Source organism: Thermobia domestica, chromosome 14 (genome assembly GCF_964235325.1).
Source record: "Thermobia domestica chromosome 14, izTheDome1.hap1.1, whole genome shotgun sequence".
In the NCBI taxonomy this organism is placed as follows: domain Eukaryota; kingdom Metazoa; phylum Arthropoda; class Insecta; order Zygentoma; family Lepismatidae; genus Thermobia; species Thermobia domestica.
Window position 1 is genome coordinate 171,571,265 of NC_137467.1, and position 27,842 is coordinate 171,599,106.

At 36.6% G+C, this 27,842-nt stretch overlaps 1 protein-coding gene across 3 annotated transcripts in view; it reads left to right on the top strand.

The window, feature by feature from the left end:
• Nucleotides 1-12,478, top strand: part of crm (cramped chromatin regulator) — a 61,195-nt gene extending 48,717 nt beyond the window's left edge. For all 3 annotated transcript variants that reach the window (XM_081739179.1, XM_081739178.1, XM_081739180.1), the window contains exons 13-14: nt 6,732-6,842; nt 12,097-12,478. In XM_081739179.1, the coding sequence (XP_081595305.1) occupies nt 6,732-6,842; nt 12,097-12,204 (219 nt within the window). In that variant the 3' untranslated portion in view covers nt 12,205-12,478. The remainder of the gene's footprint in view (nt 1-6,731; nt 6,843-12,096) is intronic.
• The last annotated feature ends 15,364 nt before the right edge of the window (nt 12,479-27,842 follow it).

A 27,842-nucleotide genomic window follows, 5' to 3' on the forward strand; every position in this document is an offset into this window, starting at 1 on the left:
AACGACTAGAAGACCCTTTTTAAAGCCCTGACTTAGCCTTGTTGACTTCCACCTTTATCCTGTTGTAAAGCAAAAAATGACTGGCCCCTATTATCTGGCATGTGATTATGTGAAAACCGCTGCCTCACAGTAGCTACGAGAACTTGACGCAGATTTTTATGCAAATGGTATGCTATCTGCCGTTGTGATAAGTGGTTGGGACTAGTGTTGAGTGCTCTTTATCATCAGGTGTGTTGATCTTCCAGCTGTCTCACACATAAGCCATAATTGGCTTTCTATCATTTTATCATCTCCCGTATCTTCTTTATACAGGGTTCTCTCTGACTTGGAAAACTTGGAAAAGTCATGGAATTTAAAGTATTGACTTCTCAAAACCCATTTCTCTTTTTCCTTTGCCCGGCTATTGGTAGGGAATATTTTATAAAATAAATTAGTTTGTTTTTCGAAATCCCTACCTACATATACACTATATATAACATACACGCATACTAAATGAGGAACCCTCCTTGTCAGGGAAAATATAGTTGCTTTTGTACATTATAAATAGACCTGGAAATTCCTAAATTGTGACCTGGGAAACCTGGAAAAGTCAAGGAATTCGTGCACTCCAAATAAGTGGGAACCCTGTTAATTATTATTATTATTGTAGGTCGTTGATAATTATCAACAACATATACTTTGTAACCTGTCGTAGGTCGACGAGGGCCTGCGAATCAGTGTGCAGCTCGATATTAATCAAGAACGGCACGCATTAATTTAGCTCATCATTTTGCACAGAAATCCCGTATTTCTTGAAGTATCGCTGTAAAGTATTTTTGTATTAGTGATATTCTATTTTGGGTCCCCATCACCTGCTCTAAGTAAGGATATATATACTATAATAATTTTAATATACGTTGTTTTGAACATTAGTTTCATTTGAATGAACTGGACTCACTGAGACATTTTCTGTGCATCGGAGAGTTTTCTCAATTTTCTTTACTCGTATGGACAGAAATGCATTGTTCTCGGTTCTTTCTCAAGGCCGTAAGAACGTTCGGGTTCAGTAGATCCCAGGCTTGTCGCTGCAAGGTACTTGACAGTAGTAGGCAGTGGTAACGTGCCTGCAGATGACGCGTGAATAAAAAATGTAATACCTGAGACATTTGAGATCATGATTTTTAGTGAAAAAGCATTAGGTTCGAGACTTAACGCAGCACGCTGGGAAGCGTCAGCCGACTTGCGAATCACTGTGCAGTTCGATATTAATTAGGAATGACATGCATTAACCACTTCATCATTTTGCCCAGAAACCGCGATTTTGTTGAAGTATCGTCGTAAAGTAATACTTATTAGTGATACTCTATTTCGTGTGTGTAAATATGCATAATATATAAATCGATTAAGTTAAATATAATTTGTGTGTGTGAGATTCCTACGCACGGTTTTTCCATAGTAGCAGTGCATGTTTGTATGTGAAATTCGTATATTGCTTTTCGATCATGTTTGGATATCTTTATGACGCACTCAAACTTTTATAATTGGTGCGTTTTACCCGGAAAATTCTCTTTTATTCTTCATACTTACATTTTTTCATCGGCGTCCGATCAGGCAGGGTGTGTACTGACCTGGAAGACCTGAAATTAGAATGGAATTTATTTTTGTACCTGGAAAAGCCTGGAATTTAACAAAACTGAATTTTTCTCAATCCTACCTTTTTCTGTGGATATAATAGAAAAGGTTTATGTTTTGTGACTGTGTTGATGGCGAGCACGGGATACTTGAGCTGGATTCTGTCACTGCTTCTACTTGCCTGAGACACTTTTTTTTTTTTTTTTTTTTTTTTTTTGTACGCTTCCTGTTGGCAGAGTTCCCATAGACCTAAGAAGTCTTTAGGTGGAATTTCTATCTGTATTTTATGTGGCAGTTCGAAAACCTTTTTTGCTACACTTCAAATCTAGAAATCAGGAAAATACTGGAAAAGAAAATTTTACGAAAAAGTAAGGATCCGTCAGGAAAAATGGTACTTAAGATGGAAATCAAGAAAAAATGAGGATTTTTGCTCAGGAAGTGAAACTTTATTATTATTATTATTATTATTATTATTATTATTATTATTATTATTATTATTATTATTTACGTTTTACCTATTTGTTAAGATAAGCCGATAATTGAAACGCGAGAGTAATATTACCAAGGGATATGAATCACATGTTAGTTAAAAGTGAGAATTCTGATTGGTTATTTCAGTTACTGTATATTTTTCTCAACTGGCCTTCTGGTAGGGGATATTAACAGTATCAACTTTTCTTTGTTTATAAAAAATAGAGACCTGGTGAAATGTGCAAAAAGCCTTGAATTTAAGAAACAAACATGTAGTAAACACTCTGTCTCCCGTAAAATACCGTTATAATACCAGTTGTTGCACCCAAGCCTTCAGACTGCTACACTATAGGTTAATATTGTGCTTGATTAAAAACTCGAATTGGTTATTTTTTAGTTTTTTATTTTTTTAAAAACTAGCTGAACCTGCGCTCTCTACACAGCGCATCATTCGTATATGAGCATAAATCTCCTTATTCCTGACAGCATCTGTACATGTCCCTATAGGGGGAAATTTTTGGATTTTTATTTTCTCAATACCTCGCACCGTTTGCAAGATTTGAGCCTACTTCCGGTTGGAGTTTCTAATTCGTGTATGACCAGTGTTTTCTTTCTTCTTGCATGCAGTATGTAATAAGCAAATACATTACATACACAATTAATTATAATGTCAGTTATATATATGATGTTCATGCGGCAAAACCCCCCAAAAGTGAAGATTCATTTTAGTTTGGAGAAATGCTTATTCTTCCTTTTTTTATTATTATTTGGCCATGAAAAAACGCCTGAGACATATACTACAACCCCTATATATAACAATATAGTGTTGGAATGTATAATACGTAGGATATCATGCTTTAGTTTTTTTTTATTATTATTATTATTATTTCAACACTTCTAGCGTACACGTAAAAATGTAATAAAGAAATAATTGCCTTGTTTTTTAAATATTTTGTTAAAATAAAAAGGCTTTGAACAATAATTTTAAAACAAACTTTATGAAAAAGATGTATTTAAATAATTTATTTAAAGTACTTGAAACTGAATTTATTCACGTCTTTGTTAAACGTGAAATCACAAATAACCGTAAATCAAAGGATTGAAATCAAAAATTAGACGTTGGAGCTCATGCATTTTTGTTGTTATTGTAGGATTTTAATAGATAGATAGTTTGCTCTCTAATAAACATGCGGTTACACAAACATTAATAGTCAAATCTAAATGTGGTTACGATCTTTGGCCTAATAAGAAACAACACAGCATGTTCTAATTCAGTATTATTACTATGATCATTGAAATTATTAAATTGAAACAATACAGTTTAAGTTCCAACTAAATCGTCTGTATACGTAATGCTGTACAAATACTCAAATATTAATACTGAAACCGGAAAATTATTATGGCCTTTTATCCTGTTTTGAATATTGAAAGAATATAGTTCGTAAGTTGTAATTAAATCGTCAGAATAATTTTAAATAAGGAAATTGCCTGACTAGCGATATCTATTGATGTGAGGCAGCGCAGATATATATATAAAAAGAATCATCCGATTTCAGAAAGCACTAATGATGCTCATGTTCTTTGATATACATCCATCACCACCATCACCACTTGGCCTAACAGCCCATTTTGAGGGCCTGAACCGCTCCAATGCCATCTGTCAGCGGCCGGCTAGCGACGAGCACGTGGTCACTAACCGGCTTATCGGGAGCATTCTAGACTAGTAGTGGGCATAAAAACCAGTTTTTCGCCGAAACCGGTTATCGGTTTTCTCCAAAACCGGTTCGGTTTTTCACCTGATCCGGTTTCGGTTTTCTTCAAATCCGATTCCGGTTTTTTCTCAAAATTTGTTCTATTTCTGACCAGAATGGTGTTGCGTTGTTCTCCGGAAACCGAATCCATTTCCACAGAAATAGTTTTGTGTGTTTTCGAAAAGTTTTCACCGAACGAAACCGGTTTCGGTGAAAAGCCGAACCGGTTTTGGAGAAAACCGAAATGTCGGTTTTTCGGGTTTCGGTTTTTATAGAAACCTGTTTTCGGTTTTTATAAAAACCGGTTTTGCCCATCTCTATTCTAGACCTATACCCCTATTCGACGTAAGCTCTAAACTGCGATAAACAAAGCCACGTAAAACTAAATCTCGCTGATTTGCTGTTGTCCTACAGACGCTTGTACTCCTCCGCAAAATTGTTCATGTGATTTGATTATTACTTTTACTATGAAGCTCCATATAAAACTGCCACATTATTATAAATAACAAAAATATAATCCGGATTATCTAATAGTACTGCAATCGAGTGTGGTTAATGGAACAATAGAAATAAACACTAAGCATGCGCAGTAATTATGGCGCCAATTCAACTGTGAAGGCGTGTTCTGCTTTTAAAGTACTGAAAAGATGGATGGCATGAATCACGATTCCGCGAGTGTTGTGGTGAAACACCAACAAGGTAAAACATGACTCATTAAGCAACAATTGTTTACCAGCGAAATTCAAATATATATATTTTTTTTAATCTTTCCAGGTTTTTCTCTTTTCTGCTGCTGCTGTAAGTATCTGGACAACACGAGAGAATATTGTCAAAATGCACGTGTATAATTTGCTCCTTCCCGTGGGGAGTGGGAGTGATACATTACTAACCAATCGTATTTGTGACAAGCGGAAGGATACAAACATTTTGTTTATCGGAGTTTAGAGCTTACTCTGAACAGGGAATAGTAACCGTCACTTCTTTCATTCACGTGGCTCTCCAGTTTGCCTCACGACGCTGGATGGACGCCGAAAATTGGGAAGCATCGACCGGGAATCGAACTCGAGACCACGTGGACGTGAATCCAACGCTCAGACCACGGTATCCCCTTTCTTTGATATAAATGCACGTAAAATCTTGAGGTAGTTTTTTTATCTTTTCACAAACGTTCAGTATGCTCTCCATCGATTTTCAAACTGCTGGTGCTAATGTCGAATGTTCTGAGTTGTAGGGGGCACGGTGGCTCAGTGCTGGAACGCCTGTCTCTGGTGCGTCGCGTCCCCTGTTCGATCTCCGGCCAAGCAAGTTTATGGTAGACAACATTGTGCCCGTGGGTTTTCTCGGGGTACTTCCGTTTGTTCCCACTTTCTCATTCCATCATCATTCACTTCCCTTAATCATAGTCTCTCTTAGCTTAAAGGGTATAATCGTCCATTAATCATAGTCTCTCTTAGCTTAAAGGGTATAATCGTCCCTTAATCATAGTCTCTCTTAGCTTAAAGGGTATAATCATCCCTTAATCATAGTCTCTCTTAGCTTAAAGGGTATAATCGTCCCTTAATCATAGTCTCTCTTAGCTTAAAGGGTATAATCGTCCCTTAATCATAGTCTCTCTTAGCTTAAAGGGTATAATCGTCCCTTAATCATAGTCTCTCTTAGCTTAAAGGGTATAATCGTCCCTTAATCATAGTCTCTCTTAGCTTAAAGGGTATAATCGTCCCTTAATCATAGTCTCTCTTAACTTAAAGGGTATAGTCGTCCCTTAATCATAGTCTCTCTTAGCTTAAAGGGTATAATCGTCCCTTAATCATAGTCTCTCTTAGCTTAAAGGGTATAATCGTCCCTTAATCATAGTCTCTCTTAGCTTAAAGGGTATAATCGTCCCTTAATCATAGTCTCTTTTAGCTTAAAGGGTATAATCGTCCCTTAATCATAGTCTCTCTTAGCTTAAAGGGTATAATCGTCCCTTAATCATAGTCTCTCTTAGCTTAAAGGGTATAATCGTCCCTTAATCATAGTCTCTCTTAGCTTAAAGGGTATAATCGTCCCTTAATCATAGTCTCTCTTAGCTTAAAGGGTATAATCGTCCCTTAATCATAGTCTCTCTTAGCTTAAAGGGTATAATCGTCCCTTAATCATAGTCTCTTTTAGCTTAAAGGGTATAATCGTCCCTTAATCATAGTCTCTCTTAGCTTAAAGGGTATAATCGTCCCTTAATCATAGTCTCTCTTAGCTTAAAGGGTATAATCGTCCCTTAATCATAGTCTCTCTTAGCTTAAAGGGTATAATCGTCCCTTAATCATAGTCTCTCTTAGCTTAAAGGGTATAATCGTCCCTTAATCATAGTCTCTCTTAGCTTAAAGGGTATAATCGTGGGATGTTAAATTGTAAGATTTCATTTCATTTCGTTTTTCCGAGTTGTAGAAGCTGTAGTGCCATACTATCGACAAAAATCCATGTTGCACAGTTATAATCGACTGGCAATTGTTGAAACGCAGAATTCGTTTTGTTACTTGCTTGTTGTTATCTTGACTCTATGAATATTGAGTACTTGAACGAGCGAGCTTGCTGGACCAGGGAGGGCGACCACAGGAACCAGAGATTGGGAACTGGCGCCAAGGAAACTTTAGTTTCGAAGTGAACTTTGAAATTTGCCGCGAAGATCTATCTTTATTCATGTAAACAATATAACTTGTGAAATCGGATGGTTCTTTTAGTAACAATACAGTTTTTAAGTTTCAGTTAAATTCGTCACAATAGTTTCGAGTCGAATTGAAAACCATCTCCGTTTCTCTGTGGCCGGTTAACAAATAATCTTAATACCTTGACAGCATACGTACTACGTGATGAATCATTCTGATGATTGGTTTGTTTTAATTTTTTATTTCTTGTTTTCAGGTGGCCGATTTCTCGTTGAGCAGCTTTTTGGGTCATTTGGAGTCTCCGTTGAAATCTTCAGTCGGCACAGCGAATGGACCAAGTGGAGAAGATACGAGGCTTTCATCTGATGTAAGTTTTATTCTATTCTACGAAGCATGACAGTTCCGGGAGTCCGTAATAAAAAGAAATATGTATACCTATACCTTATTGGCTTTTGTCACCTTCAAAGTAGTCTCTTAGTGAACAACCAACTTTTATTAGATTATTGTGACTCTCAGATTCCGGGAAAAATCCCTGGAACGCAACGTAGCATGTCAGCAGCTTGGATAATGATAATGAATATACACTGTCTGACAATTAAAGTAGTGAGACTGATTTTATTGTGACCAAACAAACAAAGGTAATGTAATAATACCTATTTATTATTGAAAGTATATTCCTCCAGCGTCAATATAGCGAGTGGCGCGGTCACGCAAGAAATAGAATGACATCTGCAACTCTCAGTTCGTGGTATGTTCCCTAATGCCGTTGTCACAGCTGCTTGGATGTCTTCAACATTGTCAAAAAGTTATCCTTTTAACTTCAGTTTAGGGAGCAGAAAATAGTCGCAGGGGGACATATCTGGAGAATAAAGGGAGTGCTGCAGCATACCACTTGTTTTTTGGCCAAATATTCCTGAACAAGTAGTGCCCGGTGAGCGGGTACATTGTCATGGATAAGGAACCAGGTGTCTGGAGCTGAGTATTCACACCGAACACGACGAATTATCTTCATGAAATACATGGTGAATGATATCCTTACTGTTGTAGAAACACAGAGCATTGTCTTCAATTTTGATTTCTGAAGTCCACGCCACGTTTAAAACGTTCAGACCTTCTAAAAATCTGTACATGAGACACACACACACACCGATACATTCTCTGCATCAAATAAACAGTCTCTGTGGCACTTTTACCCAGTTTAACACACAATTTGGTATTCGCTCTCTGCTTCATGCTGCTAGTGTGATGAGGGTCTCTCAGTGACTGCTGGTAATGGCGTCATATTTCCCGTTATGCTTCACGTACGACAATGTGGAATTGCTATATGTAGAAGAGGGATTACTCTTCGAACACATGTATTGGCTTACGGATTGCATTCACTATTTTGCCACAATAAAATCAGTCGCATTACTTAATTGTGTATTCCAATACAGGATTTAAAAGTAGTTTGAGTGTAAAATTACTTAATGAAACAATAGGACTCATTACGTTGCTTGAAGAACTACATTTTTGACAAATATTCGTCCCTGTAGAAACAATGGTTGAGAGTGGGATACATTTTTTTTTTTTTTTTTGTTAGGTTTGCTTGTTTTATAACCCGAGTTGTGTAAGCTGAGAAATTTTAAAGTGGGTATACAGTTATTAATATAAGGATAAACATAAATGGCATTACTTAGGCGAGAAAGGTCCATAAACTTTCCGCCCGGATATGGCACAAAACACATTTAATTTACGAGAGTCTCGTTGCAGCTATACCATAGCCGATCCCCAGATTTCAACATTATGAGCTTTCACATTGCCACTTAAGTGAAATGTCGATTCATCACTGAAAATGACACGATCCAGAAAATCTACATCGTCATGCATCAACACTTCATTTGCAAAGTTGGCCTGTAAACTGTAATCTGCAGGCTTTAGAGCTTGTAGCAATTGCAAACGGTAAGGACATAGTTGTAAGCGTCTAATTTTTTTGTTTTGGGAAGATGACATTTTTTGACTTTTTAAAATTTTCGTGACATTTTTTCAAGTTTTTGTGACATATTTACATACATATTTTACAGTTTTATAGGGTATAAAATCCTGAGTCCTAATAACATTTCGCATAAATAATTTACTTAAGTCAATATCGCGAAAGAAATGCTGCATCATGCCTTCCATGCAAGGCAACGTATATAACAGAGCTTGAGAAAATAAGAACTGTTGAAAGAGAAATTCAAGTACAGAGCAAGAGGAAAGAGATGTGAACATGTACAGGAGCTGCAGAGAAAGAAAAGAACATTGATGGAAACAAGTGAAGCTTTAGAGACTGAAGCAAACCATCTTGCTGTACCTAGGTACTTTATTGATAAATTCAAATGCTATCCGTAGAGCAGCTTCACTAAAGAAGAAAGAGATTATGTCTATAGATGAGGAAATCACACAGCTCAATACTCAGTTGAAAAACTTGTAATATAATTCTTTTTTTCTTCTAATTATATCTGTCACATTGTTACGCAATGAAGATGCCATGTACGAAAAATACATTTTTGTTGTTTGTAAATTTGTTCGGTGCACAATTGAAATGTCATGTAGAAAGAATGAAAATACATGTGTTGGATATGGGTGGCTATAATGGGGGTTGGGAGGCCATCTCCCCCCCCCCCTTAAAAAAATCAGCACATTACTCTCCGCTGTGTGTATTTAATTATTGTGTATTAATACTGTAATTGTATTAATATTTACTGCATAAGCTACTGTACTTTTCACTATTGAGGGTTTTGAACCTACAGTTGCAGTCCTGTTATACCTTCCTGAGTCCTGGAAAATTGGTGATTTGTCCTGGAAGTATCCTGAAAATGTTTTCGGGAAAGAGAGTGGGAACCCTGTATTACATTATGACTCACTTTGCTTATAGCAAAATGTGATCCAGTATGAGCTTGCGCATATCTGGCATATGTATATAATTTGTTTGTGTCTCTTTGTTAGAACATCTAGAACCGTATGTCCACTTTGTAGCACAAATTAAATACGTTTACACATTTACATGGTACGTCAGTGTACTTCTATTTCTTTACACTATTCCCACGTTGTTTCATGGTTTCTGTTCAAATTTAACTTGGAACTAGCCTCAGGTACCCTCTTTGCTGGATTTAAAAAAAAAAAAAAAAAAAAATGGAAAGTAATACAGGGTGTCTATCGGTCACGAAATTCCACAAAAAGTCACGAAATTACAAAACGGTCATGAAAGTCAAGGAAACGTCACGAAATTTAGCTTTTGGGTCACGATTTTTTTTAACCTGTACAAATATAAGTACAGACAGGAAAATTTTGTTCTATAAAACGTCAAAATTCACCTCCAAAAATGTCTATGGTCGGCTTTAAATACTACCAAATCGCAAGCAAAGAATGCTTCTTCCGCATGCATGAAAATTCGACCTAATTCGCACCCAAATTTGCTCTTGAGAATGTTAAGGAATTTTATGGTTTAGTAAAGAAAGGGTCACGAAGAAGTAATGAAATTTCATTTTGGAATTTTAGTAGACACCCTGTAATATGTTTCGTTAATCAGTCACTTTTTACTATTACTGAAGCGCCGTTTCTAATATCGGCCGTTTTCGATCATGATCATTTATATCTATCTATCTATCTATCTATATAGTGTTAATGAACTATATCGACAAACTGTAAGAGGTGATTCCTCACATCAAAATAGAAAAGTGCATAGTTTCAGAGCTAGGGCTGTCCAAAATCGCGAAAAAGCCAAATTTCAACAGGCCCTATGTTGAATTCCAGGGTGGTCCTTATCAACGTAAAGGAAGCCACGCATACACAATCCAAAAGTGCACCTTTGTGGTGGACAAACACCGTGCTCGTAGGTTTTCTCGGGGTTCTCCCGTTTCCTCCCATTTTCTTCATTCCACCATTTCACTCATTTCTCATTATCACAATCTCCTTTAGCCTAACCGGCATAACCGTGGGACGTTAAACTTAAACATTTCATTTTTTTTTTTCCAAAAGTGCATCTTTCGTTAATTTTCAATAGGTATACAGGGTATAATTCTCAGATACGCTCTCAATAGAGTTTTCAGATGTACCCAGATTTCAAGGAGGGTCCAAAGTAGGCAGAAGGTAAGCCTTGACAACAATGGACATCCAATGCTTCGGAGGGAAGTAGGAAGTGCTAAGAACCGGCAGCTCATGTTTTTTTTTTTTTTTTTTTTTTTTTTGTGTGTGTGTGTGTGTGTGTGTGTGTGTGTTCGGAACAGTGTGTGATACAATGTATTTGGTCACGGTATATTTCACGTTTTCTTCACTTATAAGCGTGAAATAAAACATTGCAGCATACGTTTTCCCGGGTACCAGAAACCGTGCTCCTGACGATCCTTAACACTTCCGACATCGCGCCAAAAGATTCTGTGTTCACTGCTATCAAGACTCATCGTTCGCCTACCAATTATAAAATCAGAGCATATTTCAAAATTCGGTTGATGGAATGTGTGGGAATTTCACCCTGTGTACGGAATACTCTGTACACCCACTGAAAATTAATGAAATATGCATTTTTGGATTGCGTATGTGTGACTTCCTTTACGCTGAAAAAGACCACCATCCACAGTGTCTGGAATTCGAAATAGGATCTGTTGAAATCCGGCTTTTTCGCGATTTTGGAAAGCCCTAGCTCTGAAAGTATGCACTTTTTGCCACAGGTCCATATAAACTTTTTTTTTTTTTCTTTCTTATTTTGATGTAAGGAATCACCTCTTACTGACTTGATACCTCTTGAACCATCCGACAAATCCGAATCAAATTTTCAAATTAGATGAGGATCGGGCCTGGGATGGTTTTTATCATTTCACTTTGACAGTGCAAGTTAGGGGAGGGGGGATATTTAAAAATGATTGAAAATGACCGATATTAGTGTCGAATCCATAGTGTTCGCGGTTGCTGACACGAACAGTGCCAGTTCCGATGCCGTTTAAATCCAAATTCAGTCCCCCAACTTGGGGGAGGGAGGGGTGTGTATATATACTGGGTAGACCCAGTAACTTTCATCTATATATATATATCGAACATGGATTACCTGATTGCCAGTTATATATGTTGTTTCTACTTCACGTAGACGCCATGCAATGTTGTGCCACATCTATATTTACCGGACCTTACCACCGAAACAAGGCCCCTAGAGGTTATTGGTCATATAACGTTTTCGTCTTCTTTTTACATCTAGCATCACCCCCTGCTAAATAGGTTTCAGACCATGCAATATATCTGATTTATACGTCGTTCACCTGTTTATTTCAAAAGTGACATAACTCAAAAAATCGTCCTTATCGATTTATGGGCAGAAAATGAAAGCTAATGATGTCTATCTCTGACAAAAATTTCACAGATGTGCTTCCAAAACTAGTCGTTAGAGGAGAGCACTTACGTCATTCTTGCGCCAAATCTTTTTCAATGTTTTTCAAAATTTTCAAACGCTTTTCCTGAAAAGATTAATTTTAAGTTATGTCACTTTTGAAATAAACAGGCGATATATTACATAGAAGCATGCATTCATATTGTACCTAGGTATAGTAACTTTACTGACACCCTGTACAATGGTTGTAGGATCTCTCTTTAATTTCATTTTGTATTTGTTACAGGTTGATGCCCAATTGCAATGCCTGATGAGTGAGAACAGCGTGGATTACATGGCGAAGTTTGCCGATCTCGCAGCTCAAATAGCATCTGATACACAAACCAAAAAGTGACACATCATGTTCTGAGAGAGAGTGTATGTAAGAGTGAATGTGTGTGTGTGAGATTTGTTAAACGTTTGAATGTATGAGAATGTAGCAATGAATTAACACTTAAGAAGACGCCTGTGATACCTGTACAATTAGAACCTTGTAAGATGTATTTGTATATAACCGTATAATGCACCGGAATAACTTGTTAAATAGCGACATACTTGTAATCATATTGTTTTCAGTGGTATTTTGTATTGTAAGTATAAACAATCAAATGAACTATTTTGTGCTGTAATTGTTTCATTGTTTTATTCTTGCTTTCTACCTATTTTTTTCTCTATAGCTCAACCACAGTAGCAACAATCTATAGGGTGTCTTAAAAAGAACTCCGGATTTGAAGCTATTATAAATCGAATTTATTTTTTTTTTTATTTGAAAGAAGCAAACAAATCACTCCGTTTTCTTCAGGAAATGTTGAGGTTTAAACATGAAGCACAATATCGGGTATATGACCGCCCCTCCCTCCCTCTACTAGTTCTACACGTGATAGCTCGGTCCATGAAATTAACCATCACTCACACATTTTCCCATCAACTTCGTCGAGGACACGTCGAATTTCTTGTTTGAGTTCCAACAGATTACGGGGGTTTGTTCTGGTAAACTCGTGACTTAGAAACACAACTGGAAAATGTTCCTTTTGTAGCTGTCAACTACGTTCAAATAAAAGCTCTGTTACGAAAAAAAAAAAAGTCATCTCCCCAAAACAGAAAAAAATTCGAATATGAGTACTTAATTTACAAACTCATTTTTAGGGAACATGAACTCTGTCCTGAACCCAAAATATGACAAGAGGGGATGGGAAAGTTTTGCTTGACGTTAAAAAATGCCATCTTAGTTTCACTCTAAAATCAGTTTGTGTGTGTGTGTGTTTATTACAGGAACTGGTGCATTCCTTGCGTGCTAGGCAGAGTTCGAGGAAGAAAGGGTCTGCTTTACAAAGCTAGACCAGAGGTATTGGTTTGGCTTATTGAAGTAATCGTCCCTTCAGCAACGATGCCTTGCTTGTAGTTGCATTACCGACTCCCGACTTCAGTGTTGCCATGGATGACCGTCTTTTTCTTGTACAGAATTGCTAAATGGATGCCTTATTTCGACAGAAGAGTGGAAACATTAAAAGCATGAACAAATATAACTAAAAATATTATCAGTAATAACAATTGTAAATCGTGAGAGCTTTCCGGGCCGCACAAAATGGTTTGGCGGGCCGCCATTTGGAGAGCTCTGGGCTACAAGATATGTCAAGAACACTTACTTCTGTGTTCAATTGGCCCTCACACCATGAGTTGAATGCCAACAGAGATAAGGCGAAGGTCAGTTGTTGGTGTGGGTATATCCAACATTCTACCTGGTTGTGGCAGTTCAGATACACCATGAACTTGCGTAAGGACAGAGTGAACAGGGACCTCCACAGAGCGTCATAAGGGCGTGTATGCTGTACGAGTTCAAACTGTTGTCAAACGCCGCTGCAGCGGGGCGTAAGATATGCCAGGCCTCTGGTGAAGGTGTGATTACGCGAACAGTACAGCGGTGGTATAACAAGTTTAAGGACAGTGACTCGGAAGACCAACACACGTACAAAATGAAGATCTCCAGGCAGCAATTGAGGCGAACAATGGCCAGACATGTGAGGAACTGGGACTACAAGTCAGTGTGAGTGGAGAAACCATTCTGCAGCATCTCCATCAACTTGGGAAGCACTACAAGTTGGGGTCGATAGTCCTACATGATTTGACTCCAGGCCAGAAGGCAACGCGAGCAGACACCTCTGTTTCTTTGCTGTTTCGTCTGAGGAAGGAGCCGTTGACATGTGATGAAAAGTGGGTCCTGTACGAAGCTCCATGGCGCCGTCATTATTGTTAGCATCCCACGAACCGATTCCAAAACAGCCGAAACCAGCATTGCACCAGAAGGAGGTCCTCCTGTGTGTTTGGTGGACTGCTTGCGGCATCGTGCATCGGGAACTGCTACCAGCTGGTCAATCCAACTGTGTACTGTCAGCAGTTGAGCCATGTTCAAGAAAAACTCAGGAGCCAGCACTTCTGAATCGCAAAGGGATCCTTCTGTTACAGGACAACGCTAAGTCCCACGTGACTAGGATGACCCGGAACACCATTCTACGCCTTATATGGGAAACAATTGCATCCACCATACTCACCAAACATTGCACCGCCCGATTATCACCTGTTCTATTCCTTGGACAATCCCCTTAGAAGAAGCCAGTTCAAATTCCTAATAGAGGTGCAAAATGCACTTGATACTTTCGGTTCACGGCCTACCATGTTCTACCTCTATGGAATCCATAGCCTTCCAGAACGTTGGCAGGTCGTTGATGCTTATGAGGACTATTTTTGACCTTCCAGGTACGTCTTAGGTGACATATCAATGTTGGAAGGTAGTGGGTGAAAAAGCGACAGAACTTTATTGGTTACCTTTATATATATTTATTTGCTGTTTTATTTTATTTCTAAAATTTCAATTTCCAACATAAAACATGGTTCACTCCTAACTTTGATAAGTTTTAGTCTCTATTAATCAAAAACTTGAACATTAACTTGTATATAGATAAATTAATTATCTTCCAATGATATGATAAGAAATCACATTTTTACAGGTTTTAAAATAACAATGATTATTAAAAAACTGTTATAATGAAAATTTAAAATGAAACAGTAAATATCTATTCTTCGGTACTTTGTTCCCATAATGTTCGGCAGGTAGTACTAAATCTTTTGCTTTCAAAGGCTCCAACCTGTCATGTTATGTCACTGTCTTGACGTACGGTACAGCATTCATGCTGTAATTTTTCATATAAACTTATGGACTGTGAGCTGTCTCTCCATACTCCTTGCTCGGTTGCTACATAAATTGATGCACCAATGATGTCTGTTCTTACTCCTAACCTCCCTTCTTCGCAATTACAGAAGAAAGATTTGTTCTAGCTCTTTACTAGTGGATAACGTTCCCATTAGAGCCGACACGTTCCCACGTTGAATGGCTATGCTTATGCGTTGAATCAGGAAACTTTTCGCTGATTATCTCCTGATTTAATCGATAGACGGTGGCCGATTTCTTTTATAAATTTGAGGCCTCCTTCTTCCCAAGAACCGCTAGACTCAATTGCTATTGCGACAAAGGAATAGTTATCGAGTAGATTGCTATATTTATTCCTTTTTTCTTTCGCTCTTCGAGCAGCTACGAGTCCAGCTTGTACTGAGACATATTGTAGGTTGGAGGGGGCATAGGTGTCTGAACATGTGAAGTCCCAAATCAATGCCTTTCCTTTCTTCCAAGGTACTAATGTCATACCATCGGGTCTTTTTCCGTCAGATCGGCTGCATCCAATCGGTTCCCTCACTGCTGGGACTCCTGCTGCTATTAATGCTCTTAATATTATATCATTTACACTTGAATGACGTGGGTATCTGCCTGCGCTGCTTTTGCACGACAAACCGTGTAATCCTTTTTTTTATCTACAAAGGTGTTACAAATGGGGCAGTGGTGTGGTTCACATATATCTGCTCCCAACCGTAGTGCAACTGATACTGGGAAGCTCTCATTGGATAGGTGTAGGCCCAGAGATGGTGATGGTAGAGCTTGAAGCCATGCTCCGTTTTCTGGGGACATTACCGCTAAAAGTCTGGCTTTATCTTCAATGTTATTTGTAGTCTGCAATAAAGAAGCTGCCTGGCAATTAACGATGGGCTCGTCCCAAGCCGACTGATTGTTACGATTTTCGAGAGCCGGAGGGTCTAACCCAACTAAATTTGTCCATTTAGCTATGCAGTCCATCACATCTGGATTGGTGTCTTACATTTGCACCATAATAAAAAGAACGTTAAATATATAAGCATTACCATTAATAACGAAAACAATCTCCGTCGGACTCCACAACACTGCCACCTATCAACCATTTGATGAATCTCACGGTGAAAGAAATCACCGGATTTAGAGGCAAAAATTTGGGTCATTATTCGTCGCACATCATCGTAATCTTGCAGTATTTTCCCGGAAAAGTTATTTTGTAGACTGTGAAAAATTCTGTGCGTGTAAGACGTGGTGAAAACGCCGACTGGGGATTTTCTCCCAGTCACATTCCTCGATCTTAGCATAGGTCCTTCTTCCCATGGATGAGCATTCCCTTGGAATGAATCAGAGCAGGACTTTTCTCCAACAATGCAGTCCATAGGCGTTGAAGATGTTACATTGATTGTCTAGTTACGTGACAAAAGTTCAAAACACTCATCATTACTTTACAAGGATGGAGGTCTTGTTTTGGCACAGTTCCTGCGTCTTCCCCCCTTAGGAACCCACTGACATTGGTAATGTTATGGTAGAGGACCCACTTTCCATCCCCTGTCACCACTCCGTCCTGAAACGTCTTATGTCTGTGAGGGAAGTGCAATGTCCACTCGTTACTACTTCTGTTCACATGTTAACGTATGATGCACTCATTTACCTGGTTTTGATAGGTACCCAAAGTCCTGTAGATGACGATAAACGGTTGAATGGGTGACACAGAGAGTTCGCTGGCCAGTTCTTCAATAGTATGCATCGGATTTGCCTCCACTACTGCTCGCAGGGTGTCTTATGTTGTGGTTTATCGGTGAGGCGGAAATCACTGGCACTTCCGGATATCCTCAGGACCTTGACTATATTTAGCATTGATGTTTCCGTTACTGCACTGGCTGAATGTCCCTGGTGAAATTCATACAACGTAACATGCCGTATGTAATTCTCCAACACTGTCATGATTTGTCATGATTAAACAGAAACCAGAATTCCAAAACGTGAAGATCATTCTCCTTCCACACATGGCTGCACAATGAAATGTCTCATATGAGATGACACATTATGGCACGTGTTGTCTATTTCACTATTCGCTCGTCAGATGGCGGCACCGCAACGATAACGATAAAAAAATACTATATTACTTATGGGATGAGGTGGTACGAGTTTACATTACGTTATGAACGCTGGATATTTAGCAATAGAAAACTTGCAGGAATTTGCGACATTAGACAAGAAACACCTACAGGTTAAATGCAGTTCAAGTTACAAAGTTCTTTAAAAAAAAAAAAAGAATTATGAAAGCCTCTACCAAGCTATAACAAGTACAGACATTTAATCTTCATGAGTTTCAAGATACGATTATAGCGCTAAAGGTACTGTCAACTTTATTAAGTTCATAGCTCTGAAATTATTTAGCTTGCAAAGGGTTTTTAGTCATATACAGGGTTGTCCAGAAATCAGTTCAACTAACTGTAAACAATTATACCAATTGGATCATGTTTGTATTATCAATTGCTAATCTGCATACGTCATACTACTACAGTACTCTGGAATAGAAACTGAAAACAAGTTTTAATATTTAAAATATATATTTATTTTCCATATTACGCATTAGAAGTTAACAATGTGCAATTTAACGAATTATCACACTCAATATAATCTGTAACAGGAAATACATACAATATATTTTATAGATGACATTTGATAATACCACAAATTTCAGATTATATACATTAGTCTTGTCAATATATGTGAAGTTATTATCCCTTTTCTGAACTTCGGCTAAGAAAAAAGTAACCAACATATTTGCCGATGCTTCGTTTCCGAGAAAATTTTCTCCATCAGAATAAATCAAATTTATTGCAGATAGAATTTAAAGAGTAGAATAGGGATCATTGATACAATATTTTGCATAAAAAGAAATAGGCATAACTGTTCCATAAATACAGGGTGTACCAAAAGTAGTTAGACAATAGGTAGAATAGGGTTTGTGTTAAAGGTTATACTATAATGTGTCCGGAAAGTCGGACAATCTGAAAGTTGAAGGAGTATCAGAACTTTTCAATCATAAGTCCAAATGAAATAAAATTATCACCCAGGGAAGGTCTGTCTGTGTACATATTTTCGAGATACAAACCATGAGGAGAGGGTTCGACATTCCTCCTCACAAATGCCAGAAGTATATGAAAATGATGAAATTTTGTATTTCTTTTTTCGGAACGTGAAAAATTACGAATTGGAGAGAGTATGGCATTACGCAGAATGCAGTGCGGAAAACAACAGGACAATACACATTAAAAAAAAAAAAAAAAGTTTTTGCAAAGTCGGCTAGTTAATTTTCATTATAGACATTTTTATGCCTTCATAAAGTAACTAGTTTTCCTTTCTTTAAAGATATTTAGGCAGCTTATTCTCTGTTGTATTCTCAAGTAACCAATACATAGAAGTACAGTATTGTATTTTCTGAGAAAACACTCCTAATTATTCTTTTTAAACACCATTCCCGATAACTCGGCCACCCTTTGGTTCACATTAGGCCAAGTTTTCGGGATTCTACTGTATTATGAATTTGTAAAGCAATTGATTAATTATGTAAACATTTGATAAACATACTAAACACCTGTTTGTCTCTTTTGCTCACACTTTGTAAAAAAATGGTCCTTTTTATTACCAATAAAAAGAATAATTCATGTTCAAATTGAACCTTTTTATATTGCAATTCTATTCAAAATATTGCTGGTCCGTAAAAGTAAATATCGTTTTGAAATTATTTAAAAAAAAGTTTTAATCATAGAAAAAGATTTTCTGAATAAAGCGAAGCTTTACAATTGCGTCCTGAAATACTACTGATTACACTATCGAATTCGGCAGTCTTCTTTATTATATTGCGAATGTTAAGTAGAAGGAAGAATTGATCAAACATGAAAATTGACAAAATTCCGTTACAGAGATACAGGATTTATTATTTAAGAGCTTGACATACTAAAAATAATACAACATTTACCATTTTTCTTTTCTTGTTTTTCGTAAGTGAAAGGAGATAATAAAATGCAACTTACCACAATTATAGATAATGTTATCCTACAACAGAAAATATGAACCTCAAGAATTTTCAGTGTTGCCAGAATAATATTTCCCCAAAAATCTAAAGTCAAGGCAGTGACCAGAGGAACTAACTCAACTGCATTTGATTATGTATTATGTTGTCTTGGAATCCTGTGAACTACTTTTTAAATAATAGTTGTATTTAGTTTGTAATAAAAAAATCCGTTTTAACACACAGTTATTAAAATTAAATAATAATGTTATTTAAAAAGTAATTTACAGGATACCAAAACAACGTGATACGTAATAAAGTGCAATTGAGTTCGTTCCTCTAGTTGCTACTAAGATTTTTGGAGGAAATGTTACTCTGAGAACACTAATTTCTATGGATGGGAACACTGAAAATTCTTCAGTCATATCTTCTGTTGTAGAATAACATTATCTATGATTGTGGTAAGTTGCATTTCATTATCTCCTTTCACTTACGAAAACCAAGCAAAAGAAAAATGGTAAATTTTGTATTATTTTTAATATGTCAGGCTCCTAACCTTTGAAGTATCTGTAACAGTTGAAAATTCGATGGCTTAAATAGTAGTATTTCTAAAGTTGAGGACGAGTGAGGCAAGACTCGGAGAATGTTGTTTCAAACTGAGTACCGTACACTGACTTTACATCACTATAAACTTAAGTTATCAGAAAGCAAATGTTTTAATGTTCACTTTCACTTCGAAGACAATGTTTACAAATGCGAAATTTATTTATTATTTTTAAAAGTACTTCCAACCATTTTAGTGAGTTCTTTACAGCCAACATCTCCTATTCTGCACAGAAAGAGAAGTTTTTATCAAAAATAATCAAATAGTGTACAATAAGAACTCTCGGCTCCTTCCTAATCCTATTAATGTCTTAATTGATACTATAAGACTTCAACAAATTCTAAGAATATTTTGTAATAAGTTATGTGTACACATATACCATAACGTTTCTTACACTGTTACATTACTATACTACGAAGTACATTTAATTGACTTAATATACAGTCTGTACAACCTCTAACGCAAGCGATCATCTTTCTTTTGACTAGTATTTATTTCATTTTTTATTTATTTAATGACAATGGGTTTATTTCACAATATAATTTCTCAATATCTGTTTTGAACATGCAATATACACATTAGTACCACATGCAACTTACATGAGGAACAGTCAATTCCTTACAGAAAGTACATGCTTCATATGTAGACAATGGTTGAAAAATGTTAGTATTGTATTTTGTGCAATGGAAAAGATTCGCACTGTCCAACCTACCTCTTTCATATACAATTAAAATTGTTTGAAACAACTTCTATGCTAATCTTTTAACTTTCTCATAATATTTCTATAGTAGCCGTGCTCATAACATTTCCAATCGGCGAGTTTTGATAATAGCAAAAGAAATAGTGTTGAAGACTACAACTTCCTATTACACGTGTCATCACAAATGAAGGTTCAATTCATTAAAGAGTTTGGTCTACCAACGCTTCTTTATATATTTATCCTGTCTGTCTGTGTGTCCGTCCGGCAGACATAAAATCTCAAGAATTGCACAGTGTGTCGGTTACATTTTAAGACTGGCATTATCTGAAAATAATGCATAAGAGAACTACCTTGATTGGCTTTTAATCTCCAATATATATGACCCTCCTTGTTGTATAGTTTCTGGATTCCTTTCTGGAAGTCTTCTTGTCCGACAGTGTTGAATTCCTTCGTTACAGCTCTCTGGATGCCCAAAATTGAATCAAAATGCTTTTTTTTTCAACGTCATTTTGACATCTGGAAACAAGAATAGTCTGCTGGGGTCAGGTTAGGTGAGTAGGAAGAATGGTTCAAACGATTTTTTTTTTTTCAAAAAGTCTTTACGTTAATGGCTCTGGCACGGTGCACTGTCATGCAAAAAGAGCCAATCATCCGAATGAACCAGTTTGTTCCACATCATCCGAACAGTATCCATACTAATGTTCAAGTCCTCCGCAATCATCCTAAAGAACTAACAACAGTTTTCAGTCAGCTTTCTCCGCATTTTTTCAACATTTTCGTCAATTCGAACGGTTACCGGACGGTCAAGTCTAAGGTCGCTCGTGACTGCCTCCCGACCCTCACGAAAACGATGAAGCCACATAAAAATGTTCGCTCGAGAAAGAGCATCGTTGTTGTGAACTGTTTGAATCATGTTCACGGTCTCCGTGTGGCTGTTTTGCCAAGTTCTACACAAAACTTGATGACTACTCTCTGCTCTACTTTACGAACAAAGAACATACAGTTCACTGAAATCACTATAACTCACAAACTTCAGAACATAAATTCGTGAATTCTTCCTACAATGAATAACACACTCGGTACTAAAAGCTACACACAATAACAACTTGGTGGCTCCAGCGGTTATCTTACAGTATTGACAGTCTTGAAATTTAGTACACACTGTGTATTTGATGCGTTGTAAAGGATCAAAAGTGCGGAATCAAGTTTGTTAATGTTGGTGAGATTCAAACTGGGAGAGGTAGAAATCAGCCATTTCTGGTTTTAACATTCATCAGTATAGAGCAAAAGCGGTTAGCGAAAAGCAGTCTCCTGCAACTGACTGAACGTCCCAAGAATACATTTTATCTTTATCCTTAACTCTGTATGAAAACCGGAAGTCATAGTAATACACTATTACTTCCGGTTTCAACATGGTCTACATAGAGATAGCGAGAAGCGGTCTTTGTGAATCGATCTTGTTCTAAAAAATCGGTACCGTCTTTTCTCTTAGTCTTTTATTCCGACCGGAAGTGGCAGAAATCAAATACTTCCGGGTGTGACTTTGATCGCTATAGAGTAAAAACTATAATAGATAGCAAGAAGCGGTTCTCTGCAATCAAACTTTCCTGAAATATATTCCATCTCTAATCTAATCTCTCTACTAAAACCGAAAGTAGCAGAAATCTGCTACAACTATCGATTTGAATATCGAGAAAATATCACGCCATATAAACTAAGTCCCTTTACATGGTGTACACGTGACACCAGTCCTTTTAAAATATGAATAATTCATTATTGGAGTGCTCGAATAATAGATTGTCTGAACATTCGGATATTTGAACAACAACAGAAAAAATAATCAAATAGTTTTAACGGTACTATCTCACACTGTTATAAGTATCAACAAGATGTCAACTTTATAGATGACAAAGAACAGTGTGAGTGAACTCAATGAATAAAATTACAGATTGGAAATATTTTGAGCAAAGCTACTACAACCCTCGGTACAACATAATGCTAAACTACAATTGAGTTATATGTTTCTCACAAATTTATATGGTCTTAGCATTCCATGTATTGTCACAGGCTGAAAGTAAAAATATTATTATTATTTTTTAAAGTGTTAGTAAAAATATTATTATTATTTTTTAAAGTGTTGTAATCGTACCATCATTTTCGGGATAACACTAAAACTACATGAATAGACCTCAATTGCGACAATTGGAATGTGATATTTATTTCGTGTCACAATTTATAAGTACTTAAAGTTCCTCAGATAATGAAAAACGTCAATATGCTGTAAGTCCATAAAACTACTTTATTAAACTAAAACTCTACTTGAAAACTATTAATTTTATCATCAAAATTTTTGTCTGCACTTACAGTGAAGTTCAATGTTTTTTTTTTCTTTCCTTTCTTTGCTTATTAAGGTTCATCGCCAAACCTCCGATTGTGTACCATTGACATCCAAACTAGGGTTGCCGGGTCTTATGTTATACGTTTTTAGATTCCCCATGAAACGATTTCTTTCAGTTTTCTGTCATTCTTCATAAATCAAAGTGGTAGTCCTAGATACTTTTAAAATAGTTTTATAAAATAGTCCGAATTAATTTAATTTTAATTAGAGAAACTGCTTTCTCCACACTATCAACAGCGCAACTTAATGATGTAATTAAGTATTGATAGAGAAAACGCAATCGGTAATGTTTTTATCTCCTATTTAACAAGCACTTCAACTTTCTATTTAAGAATAGAATAGGATCTTAGTCTTGGTCTGTCAACACCGTCTCAACCACGTTGCAATTTCGGTCGATCATGATTTTATTTACTTAAAGAATGTGTTTCAGTAATATTTTATTTATTTAGTAATGCGTTCAAGGGCATCGCTTATTGGAATAGTATTCTTTTTTTTGGAGAAGTTGTTAAAGCAAGAGGTACATATAATCTGCCACTAGAGCCTGTCTATTTCACTTGTGTCCTCGGAAAATATGTGAAACATACTTCGGCCCCACCCCTACCTACACTCTGACGGATGAAACCTTCCCTTTGCTTACGGAAAAGAATTGAATGACCTCAGCTCTGTTGTTAATTTGTCATTCAGTCGTTTGGTCTTGATGAGTGAAGATCGTAGGCTACTTAGAATGAATAACAAGACAGAGCACAGCGAGGTCCCTGAAATAATTCCTTCCGCATCCAACAATTGAAAGAGTCTCGGCCCCAGCAACTTGTCCCTACGGGACGTACGGGAAATCACATATCGACAGCAGCGCCAGAAGGGGCCCAGTTGAAATAGAAAGACACTAGAGGGTTTCGCCCCTTCTCATGGCTGTTGAACTGACTCTTCTACGAAAAATCGTGAATCATCTAACAGTCTGAAATTGACGTTATACAGTCTTACGGACCCTGGAAAAAATTTTCTCGACGAAAGAAAAGAAGACACAGACAAGACGTAATAATACAATTTTTACAAGTAATCCTTAGTCCAATGGAGTATACCCTCAAGTAGTTTTAGAACCTGTGGAGAATTCAAGTTTATAACTTGATTTTTCTGTTTGTTTTCGCTCTTTAATTGTAATATTTCTCGATATCAATCATTCTGAACGAAAAATCCTAATTAAAATCAACTTGATTTCATTAAGCTAAAATGTCTGCTGTAGTTCGATAATATTTTTGTATATATACCGCTAGCAAAATAAACTAGTTGAAGAAATAAGTAATATTTTTACAGGTCCCTGAGAAATATATACGGTTAGAAATTAGCGACATAGACAGCGTTAGAAATGATTGACATACAAAGAATTTGCCTGAGAGGATGTTCACACAGAATTCAAAATTATTCATCATGGACTGTAGTTCCTTAGTACTATATTAACATACAAATTAACAAAAGGCCTATTAAAAGAAGTCTACCATTCTTTATCTCTCTCCTTGTGCAAAGGAAAGCCAATAGAGATACGAGCACCAGAATCTCTTAATTCACATGATATTCTCTGTAATTCACATAATGTTCTCTCAAATACGATGTAAGGCCAACTCGGTTTTACAGAACCATCTTCAAAAGATTATACAGGGTGATTCTTTTAAAACTCACTGATTTCATTTGGGTCTAGAATTTCTATCTGAAGTCCGATTTTCATGCGGTTTGTAGGAAGTGATCAAGGAAGGATGGGAGATTTATGGGACTATGTTTACTTGTTTAAAAATTCATCCGGGATCATATCGATCACGCCTCAAGAAAAACAGCAAATTTTCGCCAGTGTACCTTACAATTAGAATGAGGTTTTGGATTTTTGAAGCGAAACTGCAGAAAACAAATTAAGTGTTAGTGGTAATGCCCACAAATCACATATTGAATAGCTATAGCCGGTTTCTTGCCACAAACGACGGAGAGATTTCTTGGGTGACCTAAGGAGTCGATAACTGACATCTTTCACAACATCCGCCTGCAGGATCCGATGCTTCCCTGTCTCACTCAGAACCGATCCTCTTTCTTCCAATTTATTCACTAGCGATCACATGATGTTCCTGTCTGGGGAAGAATGTGAGGCAAATTTGTTTCTGAATGCCCTTTGCATAGCAACAACAGATTCTGTTCTCCAAAGTTTTAATGATAAATTTATGTTGTTCCAAAGAGTACACTATTCTTACTGTGCGCTGATCATACTCACACAGTAGCACAGAATTGTGCAGCACAATTCCCAATGCAGTCGGCCCAGTTTCCTGTTTTTTATTGACTTTGGCATGGTTGCCATCTAACAAAGAAAACTCAAATCTCCACATCACACCACACTTCATTCCAATTGTAAGGTACACTGGCGAAAATTTGCTGTTTTTCTTGAAGCGTAATCTATATTACCCTGGATAAATTTAAACCAGTAAACATAGTCCCATAAATCTCCCATCCTTCCTTGATCACTTCCTACAAACCGCATGAAAATCGGACTTCAGATAGAAATTCTAGACCCAAATGAAATCCGTGAGTTTTAAAAGAATCACCCTTTACTATATTCCAAAATTTATCACAATCATTGTACAGGGTAGTCCAACACTCAGCTTCCTCTAGGAGAGATCACAATTATTGTAATTGTACTGTACAATTAAAGAAACCTAGCGTCTGGCAACGGGACAGAACACGTGGTGCATTGGAGGCGCTGTTGCCAAAGGCTCTGCAACAACAGAGATACTAGCTCTGTCGACAAACGTCAAATATTTAACCAACTACAATTCTATAATTGTAATAATGTCAAAGGATGATTTGTAAGTGCTATTTCGAAATAACAAAAGTAATATTAAACAAGGCCAGCCCTCGGTAATTTGCCACCCCCTTCCTTTCTCCAAAAAGAACAAATCGTAAAAGCCACGATTTAAGTATGCTACGCCATCATGAACAACAAAGGGGAGGGAAAGTGCATTGGCACTCAAAAAGACCTAACACTACAAATCAATCTGGTTGCGTTTTTTTTTTTTCTTTCTTTAAATAATAACCTATTACATTAGTAAAAGATAAGCAAACATCTTGCAGATGAAATACGGTGATTCTTTTTATAAAAGTCAATATAGACTCAATATAGCTTTAATCTCAATATATCAGTTTGCAATTCCAGTGCAACTAGCTCTTTTATATTTATTTCTTGATTTTCCTTCTACATTTTTTTTTTTAAAAACTTGTTTCCACTTTCAATGATAAGGAACCTGTTTGTGACAAAGACAAGACTAGTTTTCATATTAAAATAGTGATAACTAACTAAATGGAATACATAGGTGTTCGTTACTGTTAGGAACTTGAGTTCTTGTATTTGACAACAATCAAGTAATTCATGCTGGGATTTGTTTGATCATTTGCTTTAGATCTGTCCATGTGATCTTAAACTAATGCGATCTAAACATGATTTATGAATGTAGTATTCAAATCGAAGGTCAGCTTAGTAAATTTAACTACCATCTTTATGAAGATATTTATTTTTAATAGTATAGTTACGACAGATTTTGCCGCTCCGTGTAAATGCACATATGGCAAAGCCGGCCCTGATAGTAATTGGGACATTTGTCAGAAGATTTAACATTTCAGAACCGGCAAAAGCGCGTTGATGAATTTGATTGCCTAGAAACATTGGAAAGAATACTGCATGCAGTAATTGGCGAAGAGCCCTTCCTTTGTTTTGCTTATAGCATGTGCAGCTATGTTCCAGACGCCAGCTTTGGTTAACCGCACAATAGTAAGAAAATCTATATTTATTGCTGAAGGAAGATAGGAGAACCACAATTACCAGTTTTCACATGGAGGCCACTACTGCCCAACATAGTCTGCGAGAAACTCTTAACAATATTTTAAGTCTTAGAATTACACATGTAAATTTTCTTGGAGGAAATTGGCTTTTGGATCAACATGTATATTCCCATCATTTACAGGTCTCTTTCCATGCCTCATGTTCTTTCGCTTATCTTTCTTTTGACGTTAGAATTACCATGACACAGGAATTTTCAATTGCTTACTCATTTTTTTAAAATCATATTACAGCATGAAAACATTAGAAAAGTATAATTAACAAGTACATATACTTGCACTATATGTTTATACAAATATATAAGTAAATAAAGACAGTCCATCCAATGAGTATAGTAGTGTTCAAAAGAAAGAAAAAAAAACTTCCACATAATTCTAGAGAGCTCTATAGTAATCTACCAAGGTCAATTTTTTTTTAAAAAATAAAAGTACCCTGTTTTGGGATTTTTTAAAACGATATTTCGCTACCAATTTTCATAGCATTTTCAAGGATGCATTAACACAGTGGTTCTCAACCGATGTGTCCCAACACACTGCTGTGTCACGCAGTCCCCTAAGGTATGTGGAGAAATTTTAGAATTTAAAAATCATGAAGAATTTAATAATAATTAGTTAAAATCGTGACAGACTGTACCAGTCAACACACCTCCTGTGGTAGCAATAATGCTCAGTGCTATATAGAGTCATTATAAAAATTAATTGGTTTCACTATTGTAATAGTTATTATTATTATTATTATTACTACTACTACTACTACTACTACTACTACTACTACTACTACTACTACTACTACTACTACTACTACTAATAATAATAATAATAATAATAATAATAATAATAATAATAATAACAACAACAAAGATATCAAACAAATGTGTCGCTATGTCCTGGACGCTCAGCAAAAGTGTGTCGTCAGACAAAAAAGGTTGAGAACCACTGCATTGATATATTAGACTTCAATATTAATTCCTTCATGTAACTTTTCATTCTATTATTATTATTAATTTAACGTCCTACTATTATGCAATGAAGCTAAAGAAGACGGTAATGATAACATGAATGATAATGGCGGAATGACCAAGTGGGAGAACCCCGAGAAAACCCACGCACACGGTGTTTGTTCACCACAAAGCCCATTTAGCGGGAGATGGGATCGAACCAGGGACCCTATGGCGTCAGAGAGGAGCGCTCTAACCACTGCACC